General features: G+C 41.6%; 1 protein-coding gene across 1 annotated transcript; it reads right to left on the reverse strand.

Moving 5' to 3' along the window:
* Nucleotides 1–138: 138 nt before the first annotated feature.
* LOC311063539 (cholesterol 24-hydroxylase-like) lies at nucleotides 139–13,708 on the reverse strand. Its single transcript, XM_084083021.1, has 15 exons — nucleotides 13,345–13,708; nucleotides 13,177–13,251; nucleotides 12,682–12,763; nucleotides 11,939–12,012; nucleotides 11,246–11,332; nucleotides 7,681–7,819; nucleotides 5,639–5,752; nucleotides 5,372–5,534; nucleotides 4,348–4,404; nucleotides 3,906–3,978; nucleotides 3,010–3,094; nucleotides 2,740–2,850; nucleotides 2,421–2,509; nucleotides 1,598–1,664; nucleotides 139–1,280 (listed from the first exon to the last, which is right to left on the reverse strand). Exons 1-15 carry the CDS (start codon nucleotides 13,491–13,493, stop codon nucleotides 1,137–1,139), a joined length of 1,509 nt encoding a protein of 502 aa, XP_083939147.1. The 5' UTR covers nucleotides 13,494–13,708; the 3' UTR covers nucleotides 139–1,136.
* Nucleotides 13,709–14,125: the final 417 nt, after the last annotated feature.

Consider the following 14,125-nt stretch of genomic DNA (forward strand, 5'->3'; position numbering starts at 1 on the left):
TATAATGGTGTTCAAATGACTGAAAACAGCTGTAACGTTTCCATGACATATGGGGGAAGAAGCCGGATGAAGAAGCTATAATGCAAAATATGTAGGTGTGCTCATTGAAAACACAGAGGGGATAAACATGTATTTTATAATATTTTGGCATTTAATATGTAAATCAAAACTTTAAAAACAATTCAATCCCTGCAGTTGTATACAATATCCATAGGTTTATCTGTGCAAATCAGGTCATATTCAAGATGAGCTGTTATGGATCTATTAAAGACCAATTCTGTCATATTAAAAAAACGTTAATATGCATAATTATTAAGCTTGCACTGATGATGAAACAAAAGTCACCACCAGTCAATCAGCATTCATATCACAAGTGTTGTCACGTGTGATATCACAACCTGATGGGACAGCCATGTTATACTACATTTACACTGTTCATGGTATTGTTGTACAAAATGGTAAATTTATATAGTGCTTTACATAGATTGTGTATTACATTCACCCCGATGGTGGAGGAAACCATGCAAGGCACCAACCTGCTCATCGGGAGCAATTAGGAGTTCAGCGTCTTGCTCAAGGACACTTCGACACTAACTCTGGGGGAACCCGGCATCGAACAGGGAACCTAGCAGTTCCCATCCGGTCGCTCTACCGGACACTCTACCCCTGAGCCACTGCCTTCCCCATACAATGTTAACTGCCCATAAACTAGTCCCATAAACTAGTCAAGCCTTAATTGTGCAGTGTGCAAAACATTCAAACAGTGAATACAAAGCGTGCCAGTATAGTATTTGTTACAGTATTTGTTATGTGTGTTTTAGGTCCAAGAGCCCTCTTGGACCAAAGAAATATAGTTTCTTCTAATTTCAATAACCCCCAGTTTGATATGCATTAGGCCCAGACCCCCATTTGATAACATTTTGTATCTGGTACCCCAATCTACACTGTAAAATCCTCCGTTTTTAACTGACTCTGGGAGGGTACAAATAGAATTTTATTCCATTAATACATTCTCTGAGTTAAAGACCCATAAGTGTGCATTTGGTTACAAACTGTAAAACATTTAGCTGGGGACCACCTGGAACCCCCTCAAGGATCCCTGGAAGTCCCCAGACCCCATAGTGTGAACCAGTGATCTAGTCCTTTCTGTGATTGATGGTACAGACTACTCCATTCCTAAGCTTGAGGGTGCCGGTGTCCAGGATGTCAAAGGACTGTCTAGGAACCACGGGGAAGTCAAACCTCTGCAGCAGTTTTGCCATCACCAGCTTGGCCTCCATCTGAAAGCACACACCAACAACAAGCTGATCAATGATGCGTGTGGATGTACGAATGGGTGTTATTAAAGTTAATTAACATTACAACTAAAACTACAAAATAAATGTGTTATGAAATGTGTGAATTACAAGGTGGAACAATGTGTGTGTGTGTGTGTGTGTGTGTGTGTGTGTGTGTGTGTGTGTGTGTGTGTGTGTGTGTGTGTGTGTGTGTGTGTGTGTGTGTGTGTGTGTGTGTGTGTGTGTGTGTGTGTGTGTGTGTGTGTGTGTGTGTGTGTGTGTGTGTGTGTGTGTGTGTGTGTGTGTGTGTGTGTCCACACCTGTGAAAAATTCTTTCCCACACATGATCGTGGTCCCAGAGAAAAGGGATAGTAGCAGTAGTACGGCCTTGAAAAACAGATGACACACTCATTATTTACAGTGCATTTTACCTAAAGTAACACATAGTTATATGGGGGTGTATAGAAGGATAAAACCCCACTCATCATTCTTGATTCAACCCCTGGTGTGTAATTGACCTGTAAAGGGTCAATTTTTACACAGTGTGAAAGGAACACTGAGGAATTTACAGTGTGCGCTGTTAGTCATAAAACACAATTTAATGTTTTAATAAAAGCAAAAACATTATATTATTATTTGTATATTTTATATAGATTTTTTTTATTGCATTATCATTAGGCTAATATAAGCTTCTACTTGGCACATCATCCTATGTACGTATTTATCTAGAAATGGCTTTTTTAAAACTACAACAAGGACACAATCACCTGTTGGTTTCCCACCCGCAAACGTTGGCAATTGTGTTTGTTGGAGTGCCCGGCCAGGAATTGAATGGTTTGAATGGTAGTGGGGGAGTGTTTTTCATCACCCAGACTATTCATTTTACCTGGACAAAGGTCCAGGTAAAATGAATAGTCTGGGTTTCTACCTGCTATCCGTATTTGGGTCATTACAGGTAAATGTTCAGAAAGGTTACAAAATTGCAAAAATCTATAAGCTCATAATGCGTTGCATCACAAAGAGTATGTAGATTGGCTATTTTCAGCACACAACCCTGTTAGATGAAGTATAAAATAGGGCTTAAGTGGTTAAATGTATTACTATGTACAAATTGCCATTTTTGTGACTAAGTTAGTGACTTACTTGGGAGCATCTGGGTGGAATCTGTCCGGATCAAACGTCATTGGGTCCTTAAAATGTTGTTCCAGTCTCCCGGCCACAAAGGAACTGAACTGTGAATGTCAGGGAAATCCAGAAGACATCTTTCTATAAACTTCAAATCACTATTATGTGGTCAGTACTTCATCAGTCGCCTTCCAAGGATCCAGGACCATTGCTACCAGTATTCTAGTATTGGAACCTATCAGAAAGAGCTGGCTAGAAACCCATTTTAGCTTCCTTAAACGTTCAGTTGCAGACATGTTGCTTTACAAGAACAAGCATTCGTAGCTAAGAGACTCACAATGCAGACGACGCCTCCAGGAATGGGTACTCCATTGATGACAAAGTCTTTGGTTAGTACGCGAGATGTCACTGGAGCTGTGGGATACAGTCTGAGAGTCTCTTTTAGTACCTGGGGGGAGGTTGTAAGGAGGAGAAGTGAGGCAATTATTCTTTTAATTCCTAATAGCAAGCCATGCCTTAGCTATAGATAGAACAGTCAATGAATTGGTGCTATTATTAGAGGAACGATGGAGAGAGTATTTGTAACTCTGTGATATGTACGGTCTACCTGTGAGAGGTAGGTCAGTTTGCCCAGGTCCTCGAAGGCAATCTCCCGCTTCATTCCGATAACATCATCCACCTCTTTCTTTGCTCTGAGAAATCAGGTAAGAAGTCATGTGATTGTGGGACAATGGCTTACTCTAATTCATACTCTGTTACATGACTCTATCGCTTAACCAAAATGACTTAATGTTCAGTTGAAAAAAATAAAAAAATCTGCAAAAGTGTTGTGCGACAACGTATACATTTGTATTAACATTTGTTTCTATCTAGTCAATTTTAATATTGAGCACTAAACTCTACAATGGACCACAAGAAAAAACGTTGACAACAGAAACAAGTTATTCCAGGGAGTGAGCACTTTCACATTGTCTACTAATTACTAAACAAACTGTCTTGCAACTCTTTCGTCACATAATCCAGGTATGCTGCTGCAACTGCAATATGAAATTTCATGGTGAAAGAAAGTTAATGGGCAATGTGTAATTCTTATCCACCAGAGGGTGTTAGTGTTCATGTTTTCAACTAAAAACAGCAACTTAACATTTCTGCTGTGTTGCTAGCATGAAATAACCTTGAAATATCTGCAGGAAATGTTGAAAATAATGTCTGAGGTAGCCTGTTTTGAAAAGTTGGACTCACAGACTTGTGTTATAACAGGTGAAGCACAGGTGTTCATGGTGGATTCCTGTATTGCAATCAGATAATTCTGTGGTGGCCCTGAAATGCACTCTTCTTAAAAAACAAACAAACAACGACATGAAAAGAAACAAAATAGGAAACACTAGATGTGCTTTGAAAAGATGCAAAGGCCTTTTTTAGCAGCGAAGGGGAGTATAATCTGGATGCAGACCTGCATGTAAAGTCACTAGAGTTTAGTGGATAGAAATGATCATGTCTTACTTCTCTAGTATGTCAGGTTGTCTTCCTAGCTCCATGATGCAAAAGCCAAGTTGATTAGCAGTTGTTTCTTGTCCTAAAAAAAAGATAATATTAACACTATAACAGATAGCATAAGACAAACACTGGCTACCCGGTGTCCCTATTTTGGGGGTGGCATTATAGGGGAAAATTGCCGAAAGATTAGTCAACTACTATAGAACCCAAAGCACTTTACGATGTAAAACACATTCACAAACCGGCCACAGAGTCGGCCACAAAGGGCACCTGCCTGCTCTTTGGGAACGGTTAGGGGTTCAGTGTCGTGCTCAATGATAATTCCTAGGCGGCCGCACTACCCCCTGAGACACTGCTGCCCAATATATTGTTTTCAAAAATAGAAAAAACAGCACGCTACAATTAAGCTCACAAGGCATTGCGATAAAGCAATATAATAGAGACTCACCCGCAATGAAGAATGTCATGAAGTTGTCCACCATCAGTTCTTCATCCATGCTTTCCTCTGTAATAAAAAATAAAATGAGTTAAAGCTGCAATCCATTTTAGTGAATAAAATTGTATTTTGACAGGATGTATTGCATGAAGGTCAAAGCAGAGTGTATCCTCTGCCCAAACATGCTTTCTGTTATAACTGTGTAACAGAGATCTGTTACCTATTTTTGCACATATAGATTGACCCTTATTAATTGAACAATATTTGCACAGCATATTGGCACTTTGGGTATTTGCACTTTATTAAAGCTTGACATGTACCTGGTCAAGTTGTGCCGTTCTGTTGCCAGTGTAATTGGGCTGGACCAAGTATGAATGGCAGAGGGGGGATGTGAAATTTCTAAGGATATTGTTGTAGTGTAAATGTTGTAGTAGAATCATTAGTGGTGTAGTTCATGGAGTTTTAATATATTTTATGAGAGTTCATGTTATACTGTATGTATTAATGTATTTGTATTATTTGTAATCTACCCCTTGACATGGAGTCCAAACTGATGGCCCCCAGCTGAGTATAAAAGGCTGTCTGTAACAATAAACTCAGTTGGTGGTAGAATGAGAGCTAGACACCACCTTGTCACCTGTGTTGGAGCTCCTGTTTTTGTCTTTCGTATTTTTGGAAGGTGAATAGAGCACTTTTTGGTTGCACTTTAAGCGCCTCTGTACTGCTTCCAGCCGCTAAATTGGGCATTTCAACAAGCTGAACAGTAGAAATTTTGAACCCCGGAGACAGGGGTTCAATTCCCGGGTAGGACACAAAAGTCACAGATTTCCAATTTAATAGAGTAATATCAATGCTGATGCAAAGTAAACCTTCATTTAAATGTATATCTAAGGTTTAACCTATATTCATTTAGCATTGAATAATATCTACAATAACAAAATAAGATATGCAAATCCAGGCAATAGCAACTGCATATCACAATATTGATATATTTCCCAGCCTTAATATTTATTGTAAATGATTAAAGAAGTGCTACCTTTGCCAGCAGTTTTAATGATCTGTGTGAGGATGTCCTTGGGCACATCTTCACCATTGTGCATGGCGACCTTTCTGTCGTTAATCCACTTTGCTCCTGTGGTCCGCAGAAACTGGCATGCCTGCCTCGCCTCATTGACAAATGCCCAGTTCTTTGGTTTGTACTGGAAAGGCCAGAGTTTTAGGGCTCAAGCTCACGAATAAGGTACACTGATACATGATTATCTTTGCAATATCAATCTCAGGTAAATGTGCCGTGAATGCATACCTTAAAGAATATGTCTCGGATATGTATAACCAACCCCTGCAGGCAGATCTCAATGGATTTGGGTAATGGTGACTCAGCTTTCCTCAGCAGGTCTAAATCCACCCCAAACGCAACCTACATTTCAAACAATAGAAGGCACACATACTGTATATAAAGGAATTTATACTTATAAAGCCAGATCTTATGATAAGCACATCCCTCGCTCTTTAAAATCATCTCACACCCTTTTTGCCAGACCCAGAGGGTCGGCCTACATGAGGCTTTGCCTGTCCCTCTTTCGTCCCTCTTGTCCCTCTTTTCCTCCTTTCCTCTGCACACACGTCATGAGGCTTTGTCTGTCCCTCTTTCGTCCCTCTTTTGTCCCTCTTTTCCTCCATTCCTCTGCACACACATGCGAAGTCCGGCCATTCAGATTGCCAGGGGTCTGGCAGTACCAGGTCTCCTGGTTCTTTTTGGGCGGTGCAACCCTATATAAATAGGACTATGCACTTAAAAAAACACATCTATGTTTTTTTTTTAAGTGAATCACCCATTGTGGACCAACCATTGTTTATTTATTGTTTATTGTTAATAAATAGCACCATACACTTAAAATAATTAAATATTACTTTTCTTTAAGTGAACTTCCATCACTGTGATGACCACTGTGACCACACCGCCCACTTCACACTGGGTGTGATTTCTTTTTAAATTATTTACCCAGGGCGGTAGATAAGCTAGGGTGCTTATTTTCAGCCACGCCCTGCACACATTAAAGCTGGGAGCTGACCCATACACCCACAGTCTTATAGCCTACTGTTGTCACGCCCACGCCCAAGGGAGCTCACACACTCACACGCCTGTGACCACTTCCACACCTGTGCCTGTTTCCACTGAGTAGCCAAGGTTATATAAGGCCTCACTCTGCCATTATTCTCTGCCTGCTGATCAGACCAGTTTACCCTAGTCTAGCTCGCTTTAAACCCAGCATTCGGAATCTGTATTCTCTGCCTGTTTTGACCCCTGCCTGTATCTGGATTTTCCTCTGCCTAACCCTTCTGTACTTCAGCCTACTAGGACGGATAAACCTGTGTTTGGATTTGGATTGGACCCACGGACTACGGCTAAGTTTGACCCCTTTTGGACTAGACGCCACGCTGACTGACCTCTCTGGATTCCGACCCACGCTTCCCCCTTTGACTATTCTCTGCCTGGCCCTCTTTGCCCCTGGTTGCCTATTCCCCCCCCCCCAACTTTGTTTGAATAAAACCTGTTGAACCTGTGCCTGCTTTTGAGTCCTTATCTGTTTGGTGCCTGACAACTGTTAGCTATTGAGCAGCTCCACTGGAACAGTTGAAGATTCAGTGCCTTGCTCAAGGGCACTTCAGTTGTGTTGAAGTGGGTTAGTGGTGGCCAATCACTTCCCCACCGACATTTTACCTGCCAGTCCGGGGAATCCAACCGGAAACCTTCTGGTAACAAGCAACACTTCCATACATCCATTCTTCCCACTATGGCGGATTCTCAAGCCAAGAGGACTTCTAACTGTATTTTGTGTGAATGGCCATTACAACAAAATCTGTATCCGTTCAACAATGACGTAATGACCAGTAGGCTCTGTGCGTACGGTAACTGTAGTCCCAGCTCAGTTTCTCATAGCTTTGCTTGATTGGCGAGGCGGCAAATTTAAACCAGAAACAATAATTGTTTCCAGTTTAAATCTACTGCCCTACCAGTCAAGCAAATCTATGTGAAATTGACAGCTTACAGGTGTGCTGTTTCTGCTATTTTAGAAAATAAATATTGGGCGGCAGTGTCTCAGGAGGTAGCGCGGCCGAATTGAAACAGTCTTGTTGTTGCAATTCCCTGCTTACTCTGGGAGTGCGTATCGAAAATTGTGCTTTAAGTTGGTAAACTGAAGAAAAGCATAGCCTGCTACAGTAAGTCTACAAATGCATATATGACATGAAGGTGATCTAATGATGTTCACTGTTTTAATGCATGTATTAAAACTGATAGATGCTGGGAAACAGGATATATCAGGACCACTAAGGGCACCGTACCTTGGTAATAACATCAAGTGTAACATCGTTGATTAGGTGGAGCATGTTGACATCTGTTTTCTCATCAGCAACCTCTTCAAGTTTATCCATGAACTTCTCTGAGGTGTCATTGAAGGCGCCTGTCAAGCCTCTAAGGTATCTAGAAGGGAAAAAATCACACCCAGTGTGAAGTGGGCGGTGTGTGGTCATCACAACATGACTCACTTTAAAAAAAGGATACGTGACTTTTTTTAAAGTCCATACTGCTATTCATAGGGCTGCACATGTGTCATGTGTTTCGCTAGCCAATCACAGTCCTGAATTTGCAAAGTCAGCCAATCACATTACAGTTAGTGGTGATGACACTAGCTGTAATGTGATTGGCTGACTTTGCAAAAGTATCGATTTGCATTAACAATGGAAGGGTTAGGGGGTATACAATTTTTTTGGTCGGTGTCCAAAACTCACTTATAGGGGGCGGCTACACCGCCCCAAAAAGCAACAATAGCTCAGCACACATTCTTATACAGCACCGGCTTCGAATGCTATCAATGCATTGAATGGGAGATTATCACGTTTTATCAGACCATTGAATGGGCGAGTAGGCGACGAGTAGGCGATACACAGACCTACCCGCGATTTGTCAGACCATTCATTGGGCGTAATCAGGAGCTACTGACCTACTTTGGAGGCGGAGCAGTCCCCACAACAATATTTACGATTGTGTGCCTATCGGTACATAACTCCAACGGCGCTGTGTAGGCTCAGGCGAACTGGAGCCCCGCGAAGGACCACCGAGGGAGCTAAAGCGACCGAGTTGCCGTCCTGAGCGGCGCGCCTCCGTCATGGTCCGAAACCAAAACAACCAAAACCAAAACCGAAACTGAACTATTTAAGTCATCTCCGTTGGTAGGTCAGTATGTCTTGATAACACCCAATGAATGGTCTGATAAATCGCGGGTAGGTAAGTAGGTCGCCTACTTCGCCCATTCAATGGTCTAATAAAAGGTGATAATGTCCCATTCAATGCATTGATAGCATCCGAATCAGGTGCATACAGTATGTTGTGCGTTTGATGCTGTTTCCGGCTCATGAATAGCATTAGGCAATAAACTAGGATTGTGTGAATAACATTCACATGGCATACATTCTAGAATCTAAATAGATAGACGTTTATTGATAGATTATGTTGGAATTCTGGTAAATAAGGAATGCTGTAATCGTCATACTTTATTTCATTTATATTATAATCATTAATTTGTTTATTTCTCTTTTTTCTTTTGTGTTTTAGTCGTGTCCATAATTATTATTTGCTTTTATTCACAAGTTGTTTTTGTTTTCCTCAATGTGTATTGTAAACACTGTGAGAGGTGTATAGGTGTTGGAAGTTTGCATATGTTTGCATACCATGTCACCTTCACTTTAGAATGACCTGCTAGAGGAAACCGGGCTCACTGAAGAGGTGCCTTGTTTTAAATATCTTCTTAAAATATATTTATACAAAGTTCTTTAATGTTTAATCTTCCTATTTTAGTTTACCCTGTTTTTGTTTCCTATGCAGTTGTCTACATGTGTATTGTATTTATTGTGTGAAGAACTTTGTAATTCTGCTTTTGAGAAGTGCTATACAAATAAAGTGTTCTATTATTATTGTATTTTGCTAAGAGATTGGTTACATAGTTTAATTGATATTGATTTATTAGTGTATTAAATGTCCCCATCCACTTTTCTCAGAAACCGCAAGGGCTAGAGTTACAAGACTTGGAGGGGAGGTTCATAATTTAGTTTGAAATTATTAAAAGAAAAATTATATAATTCGCTATAACAGCCCACTTTACGTTTTGGCCTATAACCTTTGAACCGTAGGTCGTAAAATGAAAAAAAACTTTACCCCTGGATTCCTTGGGTCATGACGCAACTCCCCATATAGGCCACGCCCATTTGCGTCTTGATAGATTTTCCGATATTGATTTATTAGTGCATTAAATTTCCCCTTCCACTTTAATGGGAAAATGAAAAAACTCCCATTCAAGTATTTTTTCTCGGAAACCGTAAGGGCTACAGTTACAAGACTTGGAGGGGAGGTTAATAGTTTAGTGCAAAATTATTAAAAAATCACACCCTGTGTGAAGGAAGTGGTGCCTTTGGGGCGGGGCCTCCTGGTGGCGCTATAATAGGGCGGGGCGGGGCTTCAGCAATTAATGCTCGTCCCTATTGGTGGTGTAAGTCCACATACCAAATTTGGACTTGGTGGCATGCTGCAAACTGGAGTTATAGCTGTTTAAAGCCAGTGGCCTCCTGGTGGCGCTATAATAGGGCGGGGCGGGGCTTCAGCAGTCAATGCTCGTCCCTATTGGTGGTCTAAGTCCACATACCAAATTTGGACTTGCTGGCATGCTGCGAACTGGAGTTATAGCTGTTTAAAGCCCGTGCTGAAACGGACGACGGACATAACATCATTGGGGGTCCCTGGACCCCTCTTTGATAAGCAGTGGCACGTGTGGCCAAAGAGAGGAGAGATGGCATAGGCAATGTCCAAGTCTGTGTGTGTGTGTGTGTGTGTGTGTGCGTGTGCGTGTGTTTGTATGTGTTTCTTCTTTGCCGTCAGGCTCATACGGACGGACGGACGGACGGACGGACGGACATACGGACAAAGCCACGTATAGAGCGGTTGGCACCGCTAAAAAATAATCACACCAGTCATGGTGGCGCTATAACAGCCCACTTTATCTTTTGGCCTATAATAGTCCTTAATTGTACGTAATTGGCTTCCAAAGTTAGTGGGAGGGGCCCGTTTTACAAAGAATGTAAAAAATCCCGAACGAAACTTCCAATCAATCCCAAATTTGAATCACATGTCGAGGGTGGTTTACTCAACGAATCCCCAAAAGCATTTCCACTTTGATCCATAGGGGGCGCCACAAATGCGCAAAATGTAATCGTTTTTTTTTTTTTTGAGGGGATCAATCCTCTCAAAAAGAAACGCGAGTGATCTAAGGTGTGACGTGACTATATAATTGGCACGCTACATTTGTGGGATGGGCCTGTTTCTTTAGTGGGAGGGGCCTATTTCCTCAAATCAAAACGGCACGTGTCACGAACGCGGCATCCGATCGGCACCGAATTCAAATCGCACATCGGGCGGCCTCCGATGGTATTCCTCCAGGCGTATTCCTGTTTCTTTAGTGGGAGGGGCCTATTTCCTCAAATCAAAACGGCACGTGTCATGAACGCGGGATCCCATCGGCACCGAATTCGAATCGCTCATCTGCGACCGGCGTCGGCGCAACCACACTTCGCAATTTCCCAGAATTGCGACGCGTCTAGTTATTATTACTACAGTAAAACATTACTGCAATTGTTAAAGTTGCACACCGTCATAAATGTTAACGTCCTTGAGCACTTTTGTGTGTGAGCAACTGAGCATGTAAAATAATGAAGAAATAAGTGTATTTTTCTAGTCTCTGTCTAAGGAGTCATCCTTAAACTTATTGTGGTTGTGCGAGTCTTTCACCACTCTTGTTCCCTGTGGTGTTAACAGCTCCCATAGGTATCCTGAACTAAGTGAATTGCAGAGATGTCTTACAGGCTGCTGAAGGCAGGGTCCATCATGCGTCGCTGTTTGTACCATTGGTCATGGTCAATTGCTGTGAGCAGGCCACTGCCAATGAACCTTGTGGAGAGATATAATAGTCAGACTCTAGATAGGGAAATGACTCGCCCACACAATTTAGCCTTATAGCAAGGTGACAACAAACCTGCCTGCTGAACCTATGGTGTGCGTGCGTGCAGGGCATGGCTGAAAATAAGCACCCTAGCTTAGCTACTTACCTGCATGGGTAAATAAAGGATAGGTCCAAACTTCTATATATGAGATGTTTCAATCTATCAATTTTACATTGTTGTTTAAACTTCCGCTATCAAAACAATATTGCCCTCCTCGCCCACAGCCAGGACATAATGGAAAATATTTACAGTGGACCTCGCCCAGGACTCACTCTACGTACCACTAGTGACAAGGATCACGGTTCAAGCCTGATTCATACTGCGTCGTATGACGGAGCATAAATTAGAGAAGCACTGAAAAGAAGATTTGGCCATTTGCTTTCCTTACATGATTAAAAGACAAACTAAGGAAATGTATTTGTTATTATATTTGATAGTTCCAGCACTGCTCTTCATATTGTGAACACATGGTATTTGTAATACTTCAACAAGGCTGTCCTAACCGGAGTACCTTTAAGAGTTCCTGGACTAGTGAATTAGTGAATTACTGTACCTCAGCCCAAACATACTGGAAACCCGCTGGTAGAACAGCTTATCTTTGAGGTACTTTGGGGACATGAGGATTTCCTGCAACAAAGATCAATACAAGAGGCAGAATCCAAAGTTAATTTGTTTTTTGACACATTGTTATGATGAATGTTAACCATGTAATTAAACAAAAGTGTGAGCAGTAAAGTGAACACTAACTAAAACATTGGTGTTTGCTTTTCATGTGTCAGCAGGTCCTAGCCTGGCATGGCCAGACTAATATCACTGCATAGATATTAGTCTGGAATCTCTGTATGGAACGTGCATTTCCAAGGGGCGGATTTAAAAAAATGCCTGACCTGACCCATATTTGCATACTGGGCCCTGATTGGTCCCTCACAACTTCGGAGGGATAGAAATCCAATCTCAACTGAAAGGGGCCAGACCTAATCTGCCAAGATTAGTTCTGGCAGATTCCTCTGGAACCGAATAAGCTGTGAAACAAATGTGTGAAGCAGCTTTTTGGATCTGGCTGTGTCGGGTTAGGCTAAGCAGGTCCCTCATTCGAACAGTAATTTAACCACTTAAACCATAAATGGGTGACCAGAGTCCCTCAGGGCTCTGTACTAGCGTGTTTTCTGTTATTGTGGGGAAAGCTTTCGCTGAAAATAGCATATATTTTCTGTGAAAGCCTTCCCCACAATAAGGATGCTGGGGTTTAAGTGGTTAATTATGGTCATGCGCAAACCAAGCCCAGGTGTTATTTACCTTGGTAGCCTCTGGACAGCTCACACCCAGCATAACCTTATGCAAATTGTTGATCCTGTACACAGGTCCATAGATCTGAGACCTGGAGAGAGCAGCATAGTGATCAAAGTAAATGGGGACCTCTGCCTCTAGAGTCAGAAGGTAATTGATTGATTGATTGAATACTTTATTAACGGTTTGCAAAAAAAAATCACAGAGGTACAGTTTCATACAAAAAGGATACTATTAGGACAAACCCAAGAAAGCACTTTGGCTTGTTTCCATTGGGGTCCTGTGTATTCAATTCATGGAAACGACAAAAATAATATACAAAAATATGCAAAAACATCATTTAAACAACTATTAATCTAAACGAAAAATATGTTATTACAAATCAAGTTTGAGCAAACCCTTATATTAAAAATGGTACATTTGGGAAATATTAATATAATGCCAATAAAAACTGGACGTTTTCATTAAGACATCTATATATAAAATATATATATATATTCTCACCATTCCAATAATTTGTCGTGCATATTTCCTTTTTGCGTCGCCCTAATTAATGATGGCATATGTCCGAGGAAAAAACTGTTGGAAGAAATGTAAACAATTAATGTAATGATTATACAGCGAGAAGTGAGAAGAACAAATCAGAGAAAATGTTCCTATACTTAACATTACCTGTCTCTTGGTGGTCCTGGAATGTGATCATACTTCCAATGACTGTATTTGAGAAGAAAACAAAACCCGATAAATGCCACTAAAATAACAACAGACAGGAACAAAAGTGCATAACCGCAAAAGCACGAAATGAGATGAAAAAAACCCATGTCTGTCAACAACCTACTCTGAAATCACTATAAAACAAAGTCGAGCTCCTGACACAACATGGTGCAAGGTGCTTCCTACTGTACGCCTACTGTACCAACGATCCACAATGATTTAACCAAAGTGTTAAGTAAAGTTGTTATCAAACATGGCAAAGGTGAACGTAAAGCTCGAGTCCATTGTTTCAGATTCCTCTGCGAACTGTAAGCGCCATCTTGTGGTCCAACTGCGGAAAATCACTCAAACTTGTCATACAGTTAAATTGGTAACGGATAGGTGCATTAGGTGGGCAGTGGGCACCAATTCATTCTGGGCACTAGGGACATGTGGGCACCCGGAAGAGTGGGCACTTAGGGGTGGAGAAAACTGGGCCCAAGGACGAGTGGGCACTAGGGACATGTCCCAGGTGCCCACATGTAAATGTGGGCACCTGGAAGACTGGGTACTAGGAAGAGTTGGCACTAGGTGCACTGGTGCACACACAGGCAGTGTACCAGTGCAGTGCAGTGCACTGAGATTGAATACCCAAAAGGCACCATCAAAGGCTCATTACCATCCTAGTGCCCAGTCTTCCCAAAAATATGGTGCCCAGATGTCCCTAATGCCCACCTATCCTAGCCAGGTTCCATACCAT

This window comes from Gymnoscopelus microlampas (assembly GCF_963454915.1).
Source record: "Gymnoscopelus microlampas genome assembly, chromosome: 16".
Classification (NCBI taxonomy): Eukaryota; Metazoa; Chordata; class Actinopteri; order Myctophiformes; family Myctophidae; genus Gymnoscopelus; species Gymnoscopelus microlampas.